Source organism: Pezoporus flaviventris, unplaced genomic scaffold (genome assembly GCF_033815535.1).
Source record: "Pezoporus flaviventris isolate CSIRO_AGI_PZ_B2104156 unplaced genomic scaffold, CSIRO_AGI_Pfla_v1 ptg000123l, whole genome shotgun sequence".
Classification (NCBI taxonomy): Eukaryota; Metazoa; Chordata; class Aves; order Psittaciformes; family Psittacidae; genus Pezoporus; species Pezoporus flaviventris.
In genome coordinates this window covers 1,435,884-1,455,680 of record NW_026892671.1, presented here as the reverse complement: position 1 = coordinate 1,455,680, position 19,797 = coordinate 1,435,884, and the positions used below count along the sequence as shown (strand labels likewise).

At 47.7% G+C, this 19,797-nt stretch overlaps 2 protein-coding genes across 2 annotated transcripts; both read left to right on the top strand.

Annotated features, from left to right (window-relative positions):
- The first annotated feature begins 7,241 nt into the window (after positions 1-7,241).
- LOC133282471 (olfactory receptor 5J3-like) lies at positions 7,242-8,180 on the top strand. The gene has a single exon (XM_061478465.1). The coding sequence runs from the start codon at positions 7,242-7,244 to the stop codon at positions 8,178-8,180; it is 939 nt and encodes a 312-aa protein (XP_061334449.1).
- A 9,673-nt stretch (positions 8,181-17,853) lies between these two features.
- Positions 17,854-18,783, top strand: LOC133282470 (olfactory receptor 8I2-like; the record flags this gene model as incomplete). The annotated part of the gene is made up of 1 exon (XM_061478464.1): positions 17,854-18,783. A coding segment is annotated over exon 1 (930 nt), but the record flags the coding sequence as incomplete, so codon positions are not given.
- Positions 18,784-19,797: the final 1,014 nt, after the last annotated feature.

Sequence of the window (19,797 nt, the reverse complement as noted above, 5' to 3'; positions counted from 1 at the left end):
CTTTACCCTGGAAAGGGTTTCCAGTGTAGGTCATGACAGGCCGTGCCTGTCTTTGCTGCTTTACATTTGTTTTCCTATTTCAATTTGTGATGATGTTGTGTTCATAGAAATGCCAGTTTTCATGTCCTAATTAATTTGCCACTCGTGTTGTGTGACCCACAGACTTTGTGTCACTCTGGTCTCTGATTGTATTTCAGTAAAATAAATGATCCTGCAGCAACTTCTTCTCTGTGATATGTCCTCACATGGCAGGAATGAAGGGGAATGAAAGCAGCTTTCTGGCTGCTCCAGCTCTGGGATGGCTGCTCTGTGCCTGCAGCAGGAAGAGCTCTGGGGGAGCCCAAGGGCCTGGGGCTGTTGTGCTGGTGTGGGGAGATGGGATGGCATGGGGGGGGGGGTGCAGAGCTCTCAGGGGAAATGTCTGGGTGGCCAGGAGCTGGACAGGAGGCAGCAAGGGAGGACAGCAGCATCGGGGGTCGTATGAGCAGGAGCACGGCAGGAGAACAAGGGAAGGGATGATCTGGAATCCTCCATCCAGGTTTCACATCCCCCCTTCAGGAACGTTATTGGCAAGCAGGAGTGGGTTCAGCAACGGGCCCTCAGGACAGGCAGAGGTAGGAACACGGTGCCTGTGGGGAGAGGCTGGGGAAGCTGGGCTTGTGCATCCTGGAGAAGGGAAGTCTGATGGGGACCTGAGATCTTGGGAAGGGAAGGCTGTTGGGGACTGGCTGCCTGTAGCGGCAAGGAGGACATGGAGAATACAGATCCAGGCTCCTTATCGTGGTGTCTGGTGGGAGGACAAAAGGCAGTGGGGGATAGTGACAGAGGAGAGGTTCAGTCAGGACAGAAGGAAACCTTGTTCCCATCGGCTCAGGCAAGTGCTGCATCAGGTTCCCCCACTCCCTGCCCATGTCTCTGCTGCCTGGAGCTGTCCCTGCCAGGAGCTGCTGCTCTGTGCCCAGCTCTGCTCCTTCTCAGTGCCCCCAGAGCCCATGCCAGGGGCTGTGTGCTGAGCTCTGCCCTGCACACCCCTCCCGGCAGCAGGGCTCTGCCCAGGGGCATCTCTGCCTCTGCAGGAACCTCACACCTGGCACTCAATGGATCCATCAATGGTGAATGGAGAAACATGGTCAGCCCCTGAGGAAAGACTTGAGAGCTTCTTCGCTCTTCAGTTAGTTACTGGTGGCAATGAGCAGTGTGTAGGGAGGTGAGAGAGGGTGGAGGGAAGTCAGCAAGAAGCAAGGTGGTGGTTCAGGGCTTTAACAAATCCTTACAAGCAGGACGGAGCCCAGCAATGGGGAGCAGTTGGTGTCTGTAGGTGGAGAAGGAGTAGGTGTTCCTGGAGTGTGGCTGCAGGCTCTGGACAGACAAGAGGCTGAGAACTTTCCCTCATGGGAACATGCCTCAGTGTGGCACATGGGGAACCCACTGCTGGGGGTGCCTGAACGCTGCTCATCATGCCCCATGAGCCCACCTTCCTGTCTCCCTCTCCTGCACTACCCAAACTTGCCTGGAATGCAGCATCCATCCCTGAGCCTGGGGAATGCAGGAACCTCCTGCAGTGAGGAGTCGCTGCTGCAGGGGAAGTGCAAAGCTTCTGTGAGACACTTGAGAGTGCAGGCAGAGAGTGGGGTGTGTGCAGCAGAGAGGGTGCTACAGGCAGGAAGCTGTCCCAGATGAGGTGCCCTGTCCCCAGAGCATGGGGTACCTTGCACCCAAGGACACCACCTTTTCTTTTGGCTCTTGCCAAGAAGTTCTCAATCCAGACCATTGTGTTTTCCCACTGCTCTCCCATGGTGCTTAGTTCTCTAGACTGATGGCATCACTCATTCCTCTAGAAGCCTCCTTTAGATCAGCTTGCTGAGGGGTATTCACTCCACCTGCTGAATTGACACTATAGTAGCAGCTGACAACTACTTGAAATGTGGCTGCAGAGATGATGGAGGTTTTCTTGCTAGCAGGAAGAGAAGAAAACCTCTACAAAGTTGTCCTGGGTTCAGCAGTAGCAGTCATTTTTTCTCCTTCTTGGTAGCTAGTGTAGTGCAGTGTTTTGACTTTCGGCTCGGGAACAGAGCTGATAGAGATGTTTTGGTTTGGCCAAGGACTTTGTGAGCCTCATGCTCTGCCAGGGAGGAGGGGAAGCCGGGAGGAAGCAGAGACAGGACACCTGACCCAAACTGACCAAAGAGGTATTCCATACCACAGCACGTCATGCCCAGGATGTAACTGGGAGTTAGCCGGAAGGGCTGGGAGACCTGCAGGGTTGGAGGAGGTATCGGTCGGAGCTTGGTTGGGCTTGGGGGGCGAGTTATCAGTTGGCTGGTGCTGAGGTGTTGTATTCTCTTCCCTTGTTATTTCCTTTATCATTATTATCATTGGTGGTAGCAGTAGTGATTTGTGTTATACCTTAGTTACTAAACTGTTCTTATCTCAACCCGTGGGAGTTGCATTCTTTTCGATTCTCCTCTCTGTCCCTCCGGGAGTAGGGGGAGGGAAAGAAGGGGGGGGGGTGAGTGAACGAGTTACCTGACTGGGTTTAAACCACGACAGTTCTTTTTGGCGCCCAGCATGGGGCACGAAGGGTTGAGATAACGACAGATTTGACTGGATTAATAGTCATTCGTCACAATGCTGATTTATTGGGTATCAGAGTTGTTCTTCTTGATCTCACAGCTTCGGACCGTTGTAACTTACTTAGAGCCGGTATTTGCTGTGTTAGTGTTTATCAAGTGTGGGGCCTGGGCTAAGGTTCTTGTCTCACTGTGCTTTATGGCAATGGCTTGTAATACGGGTGGGCTCCAGCAGCAGGGCGGGACGTACGTGGCCGTGGACTTGTACCTGGCCGTCCGGCTGCTCTTCACCGTCCTGGCCCTCACCCTGCTCTCCATCTTCGTGAGGCTGCGGGGAGCCGAGGGGGAGCGGCCCCGGGAGCCGGCGGCTGCCGAAGCGGCCCGGGAGAGCGGCCCCAGGGACCAAGCGGCGGCGGGAACGGGGCCAGAGGCCACGAGGGGACGGCTGCCGGTGGAGGAGATCGGGGCGGTCGCGGAGAGGAAGGAGGCGGCTGCCGAGCAGCGGGAGAAGGCGGTGGAGGAGCCGAGACCCGCCGAGGAGCCCAGCTCCGCGACGGCCGAGAGCATTCCCCGGCAGCCGCCCGCCGAGCCCCAGGAGGATGCAGGAGACCACGCAGCATTTCCCAGCAAGGCAGAGGAGGAAGAGCTGGACTCAGAGAAGCCGGTGGTGGGAGAGCCGGCAAGCACAGCAGCTACACCAGCCCCAGTGACAAGTACAGCAGCATCAACTGAGAGTTCTGAAGGTTTTGAATGGCCTTTGGGTATCCTTGGGACCTGCCTGCTGATTGTGATGGGGATCAGCATGTTGGCACACACACAGGCTGTGTTCTACCCACAACCATTTTGTCTGATCTCAAAAGTTACGCAGAGTCGGGTTTGGGTCTTGTCTGGGGTTAGACAACAATATAGGGGGACCAAGAGATTTTCCCCAAAGCTGGACAGTCATGAGTGGCAGGGTGTGGGGGACAGTATGGGCAAGTATCTAGTCCACTGGGCCCCTCCAGTGCTTTGGAAGCATCGGAGATGGAAGGCAGCTGTATGGAGTCCCCAGCAGCAAGCTGCAGAAACTGCTTAAGGGGACAGTGAATTATTTTAAGTCTGGTGGGCCCATGGCACTTCAGGCCATCAGAGCAGAGATGCAACATAGAGATGGACTCATGATCGAGGGGTGGACTTAGCAATGGACACTATTGCCCAGGTTATTCACGAGTGTGAACACTGCACACAGTCTCTCCTGCTCTGGAAGACTGTTACAAGAGATGAAGCCTGACATCATGGACCAGATGGACGCAGCAGCTTTATAGGGACTGGTCCATGCACTAAGATAAGAGTGATGGTATATTGAAAATGTGGGAACTGAGCATGACGTGAATGGTATGGAATAAGGGGTGGATAATGTCCTGGGTTCAGCAGTAGCAGTCATTTTTTCTCCTTCTTGGTAGCTGGTGCAGTGCAGTGTTTTGACTTTCAGCTCGGGAGCAGAGCTGATAACAAGGATGTTTTGGTTTGGCCAAGGACTTTGTGAGCCTCATGCTCTGCCAGGGAGGAGGGGAAGCCAGGAGGAAGCAGAGACAGGACACCTGACCCAAACTGACCAAAGAGGTATTCCATACCACAGCACGTCATGCCCAGGATGTAACTGGGAGTTAGTCAGAAGGACTGGGAGACTGCAGGGTTGGAGGAGGTATCGGTCGGAGCTTGGTCGGGCTTGGGGGGCGAGTTATCGGTCAGCTGGTGCTGAGGTGTTGTATTCTCTTCCCTTGTTATTTCCTTTATCATTATTATCATTGGTGGTAGCAGTAGTGATTTGTGTTATACCTTAGTTACTAAACTGTTCTTATCTCAACCCGTGGGAGTTGCATTCTTTTGATTCTCCTCTCCGTCCCTCCGAGAGCAGGGGGAGGGCAAGAAAGGGGGGTAAGTGAGCGAACGAATTACCTGACCGGGTTTAAACCATGACAATAGTGAAGAAATACTTCAAATGATTTTGTTTATATACAGAGCAAAGAATTCGACAGTGATGGTTCCTAAATGTGCTGTTGAGTGGAATTGTTTAGTACATATATTCAAACTTAATGTACAGTAAAGCCATGCTGCATTTGTTGCAATAAAACACATTTCTATTTTTATTCTTTTTTTTTTTCTCTAAGCATGTAGTTCTCTGTATCCACAAGACCATTAGTTGTGGGATTTCACTGCCCAAAAATGGAGTTTAATAAGCAGACATTATGTCTGATCTCAGTCTCCCTCCTTAGAAGGAACTCAAATGGCTCAAGTGAATGATGGTGCATAAAGATACAATAAAGATATATAAAGATATCAGCTGCATATAGAACGTATACCATGATTCTGATATATTTAAGTTCAGGACATCTGAATTTCAGGTGGCGGAGGCCCACCCAGCCTATGAGTCATGGCACCTCCTTATGTCAGATTTCATTTCTGTATAACTTCAATGTACTTTTTATTTGAAACTCCCCCTTTCCATTACCACCTTCATTATAAGAGGAAAATTAATAGGCTCAAAACATCCTTAGACACAACAGAGCTGATACAAGATGAGGAATTTAGTGATAAAAACTTCGAAGGTTTATACCTAATAACCTGATGACTGTCTACCTGCTTTCTACAAGTTGTTTTTCCTCCTTGTCATGCTGTTGTAAGAAGCAAAATAAGTTTATTCCAGCAATAACTGGAATATGTGTTTTTAGTCACCTTTTCAGGGAAGGGGAGCGTGTTTTGAGCTGTACCTGAAGGATTGGTGATACAGTGGGAACAAACAGGAATCACTGGTGAAAGTGTTGGCACAGAAACTCCCCAAATATAAACCTTGCTGTTAAAATATTGCCATTTGTAGAAGCTAAACCCAACCAGGGGTCAACACAGCTGTCTGCATTGCTCTTCTCCATCCATATTTGGGTTTGTTGGTGCAGGTTGTTGCTGGTTGTGCTGGTGACATTGATGGTTTCCTCCAGAAGCTCATGGGTTCCAGTGAGTCCTGCAGCATTTCTCAGCCATTCCTTTGGCCAACTGAATGGCACCACTGGAGTTCACAGACTGGAAGATAACCTGGGACACCTATAGCTCATGTGTTGGTCTGTATGTCACGCTGATGTGGAGCAGGGTGAGCCCAAACCCATCTCATTTGTCCATTTCTCAGCCAGTCCTCTAGGCTCTCAGTGATACAAATCAGTAGCCCAGTGACAGTCTCCCCAGGGAAGTGGTGGATTCCCTACAATTGGACACTTAAGCTTCAGCTGGAGAAGGTGCTGGAACATCTAGCTTAGATCAGGCTTTGCCTAGAAAGGTTGGACCAGATGATCCTTGAGGTCCCTTCCACCCTGGTGTTCTCTGGTTCTGATGGAGATCTTAGTCTGTTCATGCAACCATGTGTGGGTCTTCTCTGGACATGGCAAATCCTCCTTTGGGCTACACAGACTCTATTGATCCATCCAATTCCTCCTGAAGTATCATAGGATGTATGGACACAGGTCCGGCAGGCATGGCTTGTGTCCTTTAGGGTAGCCAGAGGGATGTATGGTAGGTCTTTGATAGTCCTGGACTCCCACGTATGAACAGTTGAGCCACCACCTTCATTTCTCCTGACTGCAATGAGACTCTTGGCAGTTAGCTCATATACCAATGCTTAATGCTGTTGGCAACTGATGGATGAATAAATCTCACTTATGGATCAAATCTGATCCAAATATGACTCTGTTCATGCTGTCGGTCTAATCTCAAAGCATGGGCTTCTAGTATTTAAAGGGAAAACTCAGCTATACTGAAAGAAACAGTGTGAATTGTAACACCCAAAAACGTTCCAGGCATTGGAAGAATCTGGTGTCTATTGAGTGTGTTGAGCAGAGGCAAACGACACTGAAGTTACCATGAATATACTATCAATTTGCTGCTACACCCCTCCAAAAATGTTATAGAAAGAACTGGATTAACATCATCCCTTTTCAAAAGAAGTTGTAATGGAATGGGTTTGGTCTTGCAATAGAAGTGGAGCAGTGGAATGACTTGTCTCTGTGCAAAAAGGAGTCAAGAATGGGTAGCTGAAACACTCTGGAAGTACCTGGAGCACAGTAAAAAGGTCTAATGGACCATCAGTCATGTTCTGACAAGTTGGTCCTAGATAGACCCCTGTGTTCCTAACCATCAGTAGCCTTTCAGGCTCATTTAGTGCTTGGAGGCTTGGGTCAGCCTTCATCTTCTATAATCCCAGCTGTCTTCTCCAGGCATCCGTCCAGAGGTAATTACCTAAGCTGCTTGCAGCAGGTGTTTAAGATAATTGACACAGACTGCCCTTTGGCTGCACCTTCTCACCTGCCCCTTGATTCTTCAAAAGGGCTTGTGAAGAACAACTTGTGCTTGCTTGGATCTCTGCTTTTCCTGTCCCTGGAGGCTGCTGAATGTTGTTACAGGTTAGAGATCTTTGTGACAACAATTAGAAGAGATTTTCCACCAGCCTGTGTGGGCAAGCTTGGAGCAAATGGCCACAGAGCAGTCCATTCCACTGTAGCTCCCTGGAAATGAATAGTGGGGATCCCTTGATGCACAGGGTGCTAATTGTCAAGTTACCCCATTCCAGTTCAAATAAAGGCATGGTTAACACTGTCCTTTGTTTTCCAGACTTTTTTCCTTCCTTGCCAGATACAAAAGCCCTGAATGGCAGAGCAGAATCTCACCTCAGCAGCAGAGTTCATTCTCAAGGGTCTCAGTGACCAAGCGGAGGTGAAGGCAGCCCTCTTTGTGCTGTTGCTGCTCATCGACACCGTCACCCTTCTGGGCAACACAGGGATAACTGTAGCCATCCGAGGTCACCCACAGCTCCACACATCCATGTACTTCTTCCTGGGCAGCCTCTCCATTGTTGACATCTGCTTCTCCTCCGTGGTAGCCCCCAGGACTTCGGTCAACTTCCTATTGGAGAAGAAGACCATTTCCTTTGCTGGCTGTATGGCTCAAGCGTTCTTCTACATCGTCTTTGTGAAAACTGAGTTTTTCCTGCTGGCTGTCATGGCCTATGGCCAGTATGTGGCCATCTGTAACCACTTGCTCTACTCCTCTGTTATGACTCGGAGGTTGTGTGTGGGACTGGTGGTAGGGTGCTACACTGGGGGTGTCCTGAACTCCATCATTCAGATGACCTTCATCATCAGGCTGCCCTTCTGCAGCTCCAATGTCATCAATCACTTCTTCTGTGATGTTCCTCCTCTCCTGGCTCTGTCCTGTGCCAGCACGTACATCAGTGAGATGATCCTCTTCTCCTTGGCTGGTGTCATTGAGCTCAGCACCATCTCTGCCATTCTGGTCTCCTACCTCTTCATCTTCTTTGCCATCCTGAGTGTCCGTTCTGCTGAGGGCAGGCAAAAAGCCTCTTCCACCTGCATGTCCCACCTGATTGTGGTGACCCCGTTGTATGGAACAACCATCTTCATGTATTTACGCCCTAGCTATAGTCACTTCCTGAACACTGACAAAGTGGTCTCTGTTTTCTACACGGTGGTGATCCCCATGCTCAACCCCCTCATCTACAGCTTGAGGAACAAAGAGATGAAGGATGCTCTGAGGAGAACTGCAGAAAGAATCACAGTGAGGTTTTGAAAACCCTGATCCAGGGATGTGGGTAACATGAGGCTTTGTTCCAGAGGCTGTGGAGCCTCCACCCATGGCCATGTTCAGAAGCTGCCTGAATGAGGCCAGGAGCAACCTGATGTGACCATGACTAGTCACTGATGTGACTATGACCAGCAGGACATAGTTATTGATCAGAAAGGACATCTAGGAGGTCTCTGTTCCTATGACTGGCAAATTATACACATAAACACATATGTATATGTGTCTATATATACAAAAGCACAATATTAAATACGTCCTAAACTATAGATTTATATATAACACAATATATTCTTATGTTAAATGTCAACACCAACACCCACGATACTGATTTTCCTTGCCTCAGTTTAGTTGGATTCTCAGTGATTTATAGGGTGGGGAGGGTCCATCTGCTGTGGGCTTTTCCCAGGAAGGATGGAAACCCAAGATCTAAATGGATGAACTGATGTTTTAATGCAGTTATGGAGCAATGGGTATTGTGCATGAGCCAAGTGAGTGAAATGCAAATTCTACAACAGGTCTGTGTTTGGAACCAGGCTGCTGAGTTAAATCACAGTCAAATTGGGCTTTGCCACCTCTTTTCAGGCAGCTGTGGAACTTCACCCTTTCAGTTTTCCTCCTCAAGTTCTGCCTTTCTCAAAGCCTTTAAGAGAAGCTCTAAGGAGTTTTCTAATTTATACCCACAGTGGTTTGTTAAAAACAAAGGCAAGAATGTTATCAGTAGAATTTGCCGCAGGAGAGTTGCACCTTGGTTTGAGGCAATAGGGATTAGAGAAATCCAAAGAGAACATGGAAACACACCAGGACCCTGAAACAACGGGAAAATCAAAGGTAATGAAAAAACCCAATCAAAAGTCTTTATTTCCTATGCAAGAAGTCATTCCTGGCACAAATTGCAGCTCCCCCATATCTTGGTTGCTGTAAAATCGCAATGCCACCAGGGAAAACAGTCACCACAGGGTTTCCCCACACACCCAAAACTTCCCTATTTCTTTAGAAGCTCATCACTCAAAGGCGAGAGATGTCCCTGATCCAGTTGTTTAAACAAGCTCCTCTGGGAATGGATTTGGAGCTGATGGGCTGATAGGAAGGAGAAGGCTTGGCTGAGTCCTGGATGGAGATTTTCCACCTGTGGTCACTTGACCTGTGGCTTCCCCAGTGGGAAAAACACTCTTTAATCCAGGGGAAAATAACCCAAACAGGGATGTGACCCTGGCCAGCACTAAGGAATAAATTTTTATTCTTTTTTTATACTTTCTTCCTTATTTATACTTTATCCTTTACATTTTATTTCTTATTATATATATATATTTATTATATATATATAATATATATATTCTTATTCTTTACTCTAATTTACTAAAGTTACCATCCTGAAGCTGACTCTTACTGTTGCCAGCAGGACATGACAGTATCCACATATGCCTGCTCTTTAGATGCCCATTTCCCCTTCAAAGCTACATTTCATCTACTTCTGAAGAAAATTCATTCCTTTTTCTATGCGATTTTTGTTCCTTCTTGGTACCATTGCTCTCTGTGGTCACCTCCAAGAGGTGCAAAATTGTCACAGGAGTCCCTCTAGGTATCAAAAGGCAGAAATTTTCAAATAAGTGGCTAGAAACTCATGGATCGGGATTTCTTATACAACACCACCACCGATTGGACATTGCTGGGAATAGCCACTCCTTTTTCTTTAAGATAAAAACTTTTTCTTACGTGCTGGGAAGCTTTGGGTACCCAAGTGGCTTGTTCTTACTCAAGAAACTGAGAGATAATAGATAAATAAACTAAGACCATCATGTTGCCTCTACAGTTGGCTGATCCTATGTAGACAGTTTATTTCCTGACCCTGTTAAAGCAATGTCAGATAGTTTAACAGCTTCAAAGTCCCCTCGCATTTAGAAATTATGCTTTAAACCCCACTTTTCCTAATGCAGTTCTTGGCTGAGGCTTCAGGTTGTATGAAATGTAGATTATTGTAGAATCATAGAGTGGTTTGGGTTGGAAAGGAGCTTGGTTCCAACCCCCTGCCATGGTCAGGGACACTACACACTAGACCATGTCATCCAAGACCCTGTGTCCAACCTGGCCTTGAGCACTGCCAGGGATGGGGCAGCCACAGCTTCTCTGGGCACCCTGTGCCAGTGCCTCAGCACCCTCACAGGGAAGAGCTTCCTTGTTATCTGTAACCTGAACTCCCCCTGTTTCAGTTCGAACCCATCACCCCTTTTCCTGTCACTACAGTCCCTGATGTAGAGTCCCTCTCCAGCATCCTTGAAGCCCCCTTCAGACACTGGAAGCTGCTCTGAGGTCTCCACACAGCTTCTCTTCTCCATGCTCAGCAACCCCAATGTTCTCAGCCTGGCTCCATACAGGAGCTGCTCCAGCCCCTGAGCGTCCTCGTGGCCTCCTTTGGACTTGATCCATGTCCTCCTGATGTTGAGGATATCAAATTCACTCTGCCTTTTAAATGCTTTTTTCATTAAATAGTCTGGGCTATCCATACACAATTTGAAGTGCTAATTCCTGGTGTTTTAAATGATTCCTTTCTCCATCAGTTGTTTCCTACAGATTCACAGATCCCTCTCAGAAAGTATCCCCATTGCACATCTTTACTCCTGACAAAGCCCTCCCAGATTTTATAATGAAAGCAAACAAAAACACATCAGATCTCAAATCAGGTAAGGTCTCAACCTTTATCCCATGGAGGTGAAGGATTTAATTCCTTGTTGTTGATGGATGTAAATCACACCCATCACCACCTAAATAATCCCTGGGGAGCAGCTGGGCTTATTTAGGTGCTCTCTGATGCTGAATTAAATGGGTGAGGATGCCTATACAGTAACCAAGTTCCTGGGTTACTGGTGGATCCATCCTGGTAACCTGCATGGGGTAGGAAACCCACCTTTTGTTGCAGAGCATTAAGTGCTAGGCAGGAATAGCCAGGGTCATTCCCTACTAGGGCTTTCTGGGAGTAAAGAGGTGATTTCTGTCCTTTCCTGGAAGGCCCTGCAGCCCCCTCTCATCTTTGGGCGCACAGTAATGGAAGCATTTCTGATTGAAATGGAAAGGCAGCTGCAAAGGAAGTTCTGCCTTTATTTTTTCCTTCTAAGTAGCAGCATGAACTGAGATAAAGGAGAGCTGGATTGTAACTACACAGAGGGTTGAACACTTCCAAGAGTGCTTCTCAAGAGGTAATCTTGTTTTTGAACACGGATATGACACACTACATACTGCTATGTACTAAACCACCTCTGGGGATTTTTGAAGGCTGGATAAAACTCTTAAAAGGGCTGATATTGTTCAAATAAGACCTTCTGGTGCCATTAATTTTAAATCCTGTTGGGTGTATCCTGACCTGGCTCTTGGGAGCACTTTGCCTGGTCTGACAGCTCCCTGGCGGTTAATGTGTAATCCCCTGACTTGTTTTACCCCTGGCTCTGTGAATATCACAAAGGACAAGGCTCTGGAAGGACGGGTAGATGCTGCATGGGAGAAGACAGAGCAGCATTACCCTTCTAGCTGGAGCCTGGAGAAGCTGGGAGTATTAAAACCCATTTCAAGTGGATCTGAGAGCAAAGAGGAAGAAATCCCTGATATGAAAACCCTGCTTTGTCCTGTGGCATCCACAGGATCCACAGGCCTTGTAGCAAACCTTACCTCCTCTGCTTTATTTCAGGGCAGCAGAAACCATCCCCTTGAGGAATCAGAGGGATGCTGGTGCTGTGAGCATGGGGCTCTTTTGCTTCATATTTTAAACAATCCTTTTCTTCACTCATTAGACAGTTTGTGCTGTAAGACTCTCGAAAGAGCAGGTAACCAAGCAGTGTGTTATAACTTTATATATCTGGCACCTTCCCCTTGTTCCTGTACTGGGATCTTGAGGATAACATCCACTATGATGGCTTTGGACTGACAGACTGGAAATTGAGATGAGCTCTTAGGCAGAAGCTCTTCCTTGTGAGGGTGCTGAGGCGCTGGCACAGGGTGCCCAGAGAAGCTGTGGCTGCCCCATCCCTGGCAGTGTTCAAGGTCAGGTTCAATGGGGCTTGGAGCAAGCTGCTCCAGTGTAAGGTGTCCCTGCCACGGGAAGGGTTGGAGCTGGAGGAGCTTTAAGGTCTCTTCCAACACAAACCTGTCTGGGATTCTATGGTTCCATGAGAGCAAGGTAACTGCTACCTAACCAGGAGGTTATGCTACAAGGTTTTGCTTGGCTGTAGGATCATAACAGCATCTGGATGTTCTCCTATCCATAATGTCAAGAGTTACATCTTGGATAACCCTAGCAACAGTCTGCTTGGTGAGTCCTAGGGCAGCTTGTTGAAAGCTTGGCCAAAAAACAAGATCTTACCAAATCGGAGTAGGAAAGGCACAAATGGAGGTCCTTTCCCCAGGAATACAGGGATAAATATTCAGTCAACTCTTCAGCAGAGTGTGGACCCACAACCTGCATGGATAATATCTAAACGAGGGCGGCAAGGTATGGGTTTTCAGATTAATTTATCTCCATTCCAGTGAGTGTGCTCAAGCTGCAAGGAGATGTGATTGCTGGGGGAAGCTGTCATGTATAGCACAAGCTGCAGCCTTAGAAACATCCCAGCTTTCATATCTGCCCTTGGATCACTTCAGACCAAGCACTTGGTTTGTCAAGCAAGAAAAAGTGAGGGTGAGCCTTTGTTAATTGTGAGCTTCAGGTCAATTGTCCCCTGGCAGGAGATGTGTGTGTCTGGGCAGGTGGATGCTGCCTCAGGGGGAGGATTGAGCCCCAGACCCAAACAGTTGGATTTTCATTACTTGGGTCACATTTTCCAGCTCCGTGGTGATGGCTCAGGAGCTGCTTTGCCTCCAGCATCTCTATGTGAGCAGTGAAAAGCAGCTCTAAATCCCCATTAATAACACCAGGAGACCACACGCATTGCTCACAGGACATCTGAAATGAGGAGTCTGGCTCTGGAGGTGGACCTCACCCCTTCAGCAAAAGGTCATCAAATAATGATGACTTAAGCATGGCTCTGCTTGTCAGATACCAGCCACGCGCACTCCTGCTTTGCTCTCTGGTGTAACTCTGTCAAGTGATGATTAATGTTAGGCAGGAAAAATCAGTGAAGATTTATTCTGCCTGTTGTAAGCTGTGATTTTTGGAGCTGCTGGTTTCTCCCAGGCAGAATTTATCTTTGATCAAGCCTGAATGTATCTTTTGTCTCCAAGTCAGGCATCGTGTCTAAAGCAAAGTGGGGTGGAGAAATCCTTGTTCTGCACCATCCTACCCTAAGGAAAGCCACATTTGCTCTCAAAGAGCTCCTCCTGGGTCACAGAGAACAGCTATTTTTTCCTCATGTACTCACCCTGGACTGGCAGCACCCAAAAGATGAGAAATAATTCCCTTTCCCCAGTAGTTACTCAGGAGTTCAAGGACTTCCATGTGTCAATGGCTTGAGAGGAACTATGAGGAACCCTGCAGTTTATTCATTCTGGTGTTGCCCTCCCTCCTTGCCTTAAAGTACCTACTAGCTTCCAGCTGTGTTGGTGGTGGTTGTGGTGTTCAGTCAAGACTGGCCTTGGTGTTTTCCTCTCTCAAAAAGAATTTACCTCATATTGACTTATATATATGTATGTGTATGTATATATGTATATATATACACCCTTTACATTGACTTAAAGTGGGGTAGCTGATTGATAGACAAAACCTGACATTCTTAATATTATTGAGGGATTTGGGCCTCTTCAGAATTTTCAGTTGCCTCTCCTGGATGTCTGCTACTCCTCTACCATCATCCCTCAAGCCTTGCTCCATGTTCTAGTGGAGAAGAAAGTGATTTCCTTCATTAGATGTGCCACCCAGCTCTTCTCATTCACAACCTATGCCACCACCGAGTGCTACATGCTGGCTGCTATGGCTTATGATCGCTACATGGCCATTTGTAATCGCCTTCTCTACTCCACAGTCATGTCCCAAAGGCTTTGCATTGGGATGTTGGCTGGTGCCTACTTAGCTGGTGTGATCAGCTCTGCCATACACATGGTTTCCATAGTTCATCTCCCATTCTGTCAGTGCAAGATGATCAGTCACTTCTTCTGTGATGGACCACCACTGCTAGCCCTCTCCTGCTCTGACACCCCTGCCATTGAGGTGATGGTTGCTGCCGTGGTGGGGTTCAAGGTACTGAGCACCACGGTCTTCATCCTCATCTCCTACTTTTTGGTCCTTTCCACTGTCATGTGAGTGTGGTCTGTGGTTGGTCAACGCAAAGCTTTCTCCACCTGTGACTCTCACTTCATCTCCACTGCTTTGTACTATGGCAGCTCCCTTTTCATGTACCTCCTGCCCATCTCCAGCCAGTCCTTGAAGCATGACGAGTTGGTCCCCATGAGAAGAAGCAGGCTGGATATTGCACCTTCAAGGATGGTTCGATATTGCACCTTGAAGAGGATGGCTGGATACAGCACCTTCAAGGACGCGTGGATATAGCACCTGCACAAAGAAGGGACTAAACATACTTGGAAGCCTGAAAACTGGAAAACACGCTTCTCCTTAAACCAAGGCTACATTCTGTGCTGGGATGGACAGGACTTTCTCTGGCTGCAGCCTGAAACCTGACAGTGACTGTGTATTGGAAAGAATGTTGTTGTCCAAAGTGATTGTTACTTAAATATTACTTGAAATTAATATATCTTATTATTTATATGCTATTAAACATAATAATAAACTTTACTTCAGGCTTCAGAGAGCAAAAAGGAGAAGGTGGTGGCTTTGCCCTGCTGACATCAAATCAACTGGTGTCTGAGCTCATGTTTTATATTAGCAAATGATTTCTGGTGTTATTTCTGGTTTTAAGGAAATATTAACTGATATTTCCAGGTATTTCAACTCCAGACCACAAGGTTTGGTCACGTGACATGACAGAGGGGATATTGAGGTGAGCTCTTAGGCAGAAGCTCTTCCCTGTGAGGGTGCTGAGGCACTGGCACAGGGTGCCCAGAAAAGCTGTGGCTGCCCCATCCCTGGCAGTGTTCAAGGCTAGGTTGGCCACAGGGGCTTGGAGCAAGCTGCTCATGTGGAAGGGGTCCCTGCCTGTGGCAGGTGTTGGAGCTGGAGGAGCTTTAATTTCCCTTCCAACACAAACCAGGCTGCATTTCTAAGAAATAAAGCTGTGACAGGCTATTGGTCAACAAAGTCCTTGTGTTAAATGGGGACAAGTCATATCTGAGCCTCTGCTCTGCTGTGAATTTAAGTAGGGGTGTAAAGAGCAGGAATGCTGGTAAAGAGGAAGGATTTGGGGTCTTCCTCTCCCCTGAACACCCAAGGTGCTGCTGGCATGGGTATACTGATGAGCCCGATGGAGCAAGTACAAAACCCAGCTGTCTGCATCTGGGACTTCAAGCTGCATTACTCCCCCTGCACAAGCACACCCAGGTATTCTCAGTGCTTCTTTTTGCCTTCATGTAGTTCTTTTCAATAATCCTTGAATTATATATTTTTCTTCTTTCCAGAATTTGATTGAGGGTTATTTCTCCCTCTGTTATACTGATTTTCCCACTTCACAAGCCTTGGTTTTAGCCCAGTACCCAATGGGGAAGAAAGACATTCAAATCCACTCAGAAATAATTTTCTGCCCTCCTCCAGTGCATCTCCTGGACTGTCAGTCTGGTGCCTTCCAGCAGAAAAACAGGTTGACATTGAAAACATCTAAAGCTATCTACATTCTTCTCTTTCTTGCTTCCCCACATTTTCATACCTCGGTTTTCTCTTCTATCTGCTCCATCCTTTGTCTTTTCTAAATGACTGGGACAAGGTTATCAGTTAATATTTCTACTAAGGGTTTTATCATGCCTCTTCATCTAGGAGAAATATTCGAGACACACCGGCACGCCGAATTCTTCAGAGGAAGACTGGGAAATCTGACTTCATCCTGCTATATCCTCAAAGCAGCCACGTTTTGAGCCAATGCTTTTGACCAAAGTGGTGTACAATCACTAGTCAAGTGCATGGAAGTAAATGCATGTGATGGAAAGGACTCCCCATGACCAGCGCAAACCATCCACACAGAGGATGCTTTGTTTTCAGCTCCCTTCAATGCAATATTAGATGAACCCTGTGGATGTAAAGGGCTTCCTCAGGAAACACAGAAAGGAAGAGGTATGTGGTAGATGGGGAAATACAAAGCAAAGTGTCCTGGGCCTGTCTTCCTGGGTAGGTCTCTGCAGGAGAACTGGTCTTGGAGGTGTTGATGCAGCCAGGAAGACTTTGGGGGAGAGAGGACTTGAGAGGTTGTTTTGCTGATCAAGTCAAACTAATTATCCGATGGAGGAGGGTCCTTTGGGAGAACAGTTTGCACAACACAAGCCTCTGAGGTAATGCTTCCTGTGAGATAAAAACCCCTCCACCAGCCAGCCTGGAGCATCCTGCTCCCAAGCATCTCTCCTTCAACCCATCACATGGTCTCCAGGAGGAGCTGCAGGCACTGCATCCACCACCACCTTCCTCTTTAACCAAGCAGGTAGAAAAGGGTTTGATGGGTGGTGGGTCCAGTTTGACCCTGGTCATGCTAACTCTCCCATGCTTTGATGGCATGTTGAATTTCACTCTTCTTCAGGGACTGTATCGATAGGGCAAGGGGTGATGGGTTTAAACTGAAACAGGGAAAATCAGGTTTGAAATAAGGAAGAAGTTCTTCCCTGTGAGGGTGCTGAGGCGTTGGCACAGGGTGCCCAGAGAAGCTGTGGCTGCCCCATCCCTGGCAGTGTTCAAGGCCAGGTCGGACACAGGGGCTTGGAGCAAGCTGCTCTAGTGGAAGGTGTCCCTTCCCATGGCAGGGTGTGGAGCTGTCTGAGCTTTAATTTCCCTTCAACCCAAACCATTCTATGATAACCCATGGTGTGAATAAAAGTGCCCTAGTATGCCTAGTAGGTTTGCTTCAAAAACACCAACCTTCCTGACCCCATCTACAACTGATTTAGCAATATTTTAGCATGAGAATATCCAAGCGTAAAGCCTTAAAATTTTGGTTTATATATGGTATGTTTTGTATTTTACACCCTTAGGTGCATATTTGGGTTGGTCATAGGCAGCTCACTGCATTCCCAGCAAAGCTCTGCTGGAGCGAAGTCCACTGATTTCCCTTAACATTATGCAGGGTGGGGGTTCTTCAAAAGCAGATAAACTTAGAACGTAAAACAAATTTCAAGTACATGGCTTTGTGTGGTGTTGAAAAGGATGCAGCACAAGTAATGAATCTATGGAAGAGCACTGATCCACTCTGAAAAATACAAAAAAAAAGGGAGAAAATAAATCCTTAACATTCCCAGAAATGAGCGAAGAAAATACAAAATCTTTTCTGTTTTCCACATTTTGTGATGTACTCATTTGGTTTTATTGTATTACGTTTGGATAGACATGATGTTTCTCACTCTTTCATTAGTGATGTATATATCAATCATTCTAGAATTATTCTCTTTTAATTTCCTGTTGTGTAATGAGCTCCTTCACCACTTTGACTTCAGATCTTGAGCTACACACAGAAATACACCATTACAAATACACCATTTTCTATTGCATTTACTTTGTGGATTATACTCCAACTAAACTTCCACATTATTTCTCTTGTAGGGATGTATTTCAGTGATTCCTTTCATTTCAATCCAAATCCATCAACTTATTGAAATGACGGACAGAGGAAACCTCACGGTTCTCTCCAGCTTCATCCTCTTGGGTTTCTCTGATGCCCCAGAGCTACAAACCGCCATCTTCACAATCTTCTTATCCCTCTACGTTTTCATGGTGCTGGGGAACCTGACGATGATCCTGCTGATCAACACTGACCCCCACCTCAACATCCCCATGTACTTCTTCCTGAGCCACTTATCTTGCATGGATGTTTGCCTTTCCTCTGCTATCATCCCAAAAGCTCTGGAGACCTTCCTGCTGGGGAGAAGCCACATCTCCTTTTGGGGTTGCTTTGCCCAGATGTATATTTTCGTGGCTCTGGCTGTCTGTGAGAGCTTCCTGCTTGGGGTAATGGCTTACGACCGATACACGGCTGTGTGCAAGCCCCTGCTCTACACCACTACCATGACCAGGGCACGTTGCCATGGCATGATGGTGCTGGTGTACACCATCGGGTTCCTCACCTCCCTGGTGCACATCACGCTGGCAGGGAGGTTGTCCTTCTGTCAGGCCAGGAGTATCAACCACTTCTTCTGTGAGCTGCCCACCCTCCTGCAGCTCTCCTGCTCAGACACAAGCACAAATGAGGTCTTCCAGGTTTACCACGCTGTGTTAAACACTGTGGGCCCTCTCCTGATGATCCTGGTGTCCTACACCTACATCCTCCACACCGTCCTGCAGATCCCTTTGGCCACGAGGAGGCTGAAGGTCTTCTCTACCTGTGCCTCCCACTTGGTTGCCATCACCATCTTCTACGCACCCGCGATCCTCACCTACGTCCAGCCTCATGAGGCATCCTCATGGGATCAGGCAAAGCTGGTGTCGCTGTGTTACTCCATCCTCACCCCAACCCTTAACCCCCTCATCTACAGCCTGAGGAACAAGGAGGTGAAGGGGGCTCTGAGGAGGCTGTGGGAGCGAAAGCTGCTGCCACATCTATGCAAGGTTTGAAAGCACATTTGGAGCTCTTCAGTACTGTGGAGGTAAGGAAGGAATATGTGGAATATGTGATTATGGAATTGAGCATTACTGGCCATTATTGGTCATTATAGCTCACTACTGGTCATTATTACAGCAAGTGCAGGGTATGGAGAACCAGCACAACGAATGGTTCTCTTCAAACTGCTTCAGGCTGTTTTAAGCAAGGCCTGAGCCTTCAGTAATTCATCCAAATAAGTATCAGGTATTTAATAACAGGCCTGAGACAGCACCATGTGTTTTGTGTCTAAATTGTGCTAAATGAAAGTAGAGCCCACAAAAAGGAGGCTCAGGCTTGAGGTAAGGCACTGACGACTGTCTACATTGCCTGATTTATAAGCATTTCCTCAATGATGAACTGGTGGAAGGTCAAGAGGATTTGATACAGCTCTGGTGTCCCCAACACAAGGAGGACATGGAGCTGCTAGAGCAAGTCCAGAGATGCAACAAGGATTCTCAGGGGCTGGAGCAGCTCCCATATGGGGCCAGGCTGAGAACACTGGGGCTGTGCAGCCTGGAGAAGAGAAGCTGCTTAGAGTCCACAGAGCAGCTTCCAGTGTCTGAATGGGACTATAAGAAACCTGCAGGAGGGCTTTGGCCAAGGGCCTGCAGGGACAGGCCAAGGGGAATGTCTTGAAGCTGCCAGAAGGGAGACTGAGATGAGCTCTTAGGCAGAAGCTCTTCCCTGTGAGGATGCTGAGGCGCTGGCACAGGGTGCCCAGAGGAGCTGTGGGTACCCCATCCCTGGCAGTGTTCAAGGCCAGGTTGGACACAGGGGCTTGAAGCAAGCTGCTCCAGTGGAAGGGGTCCCTGCCTGTGGCAGGGGTTGGAGCTGGAGGAGCTTTAAGGTCCCTTCCAACACAAACCTCTCTGGGATTCTGTGAAATAAAGCTGTGACAGTCTGTTGGTCAACAAAGCCTTTGTGCTAAATGGGGACAAGTCATATCTGAGCCTCTGCTGTGC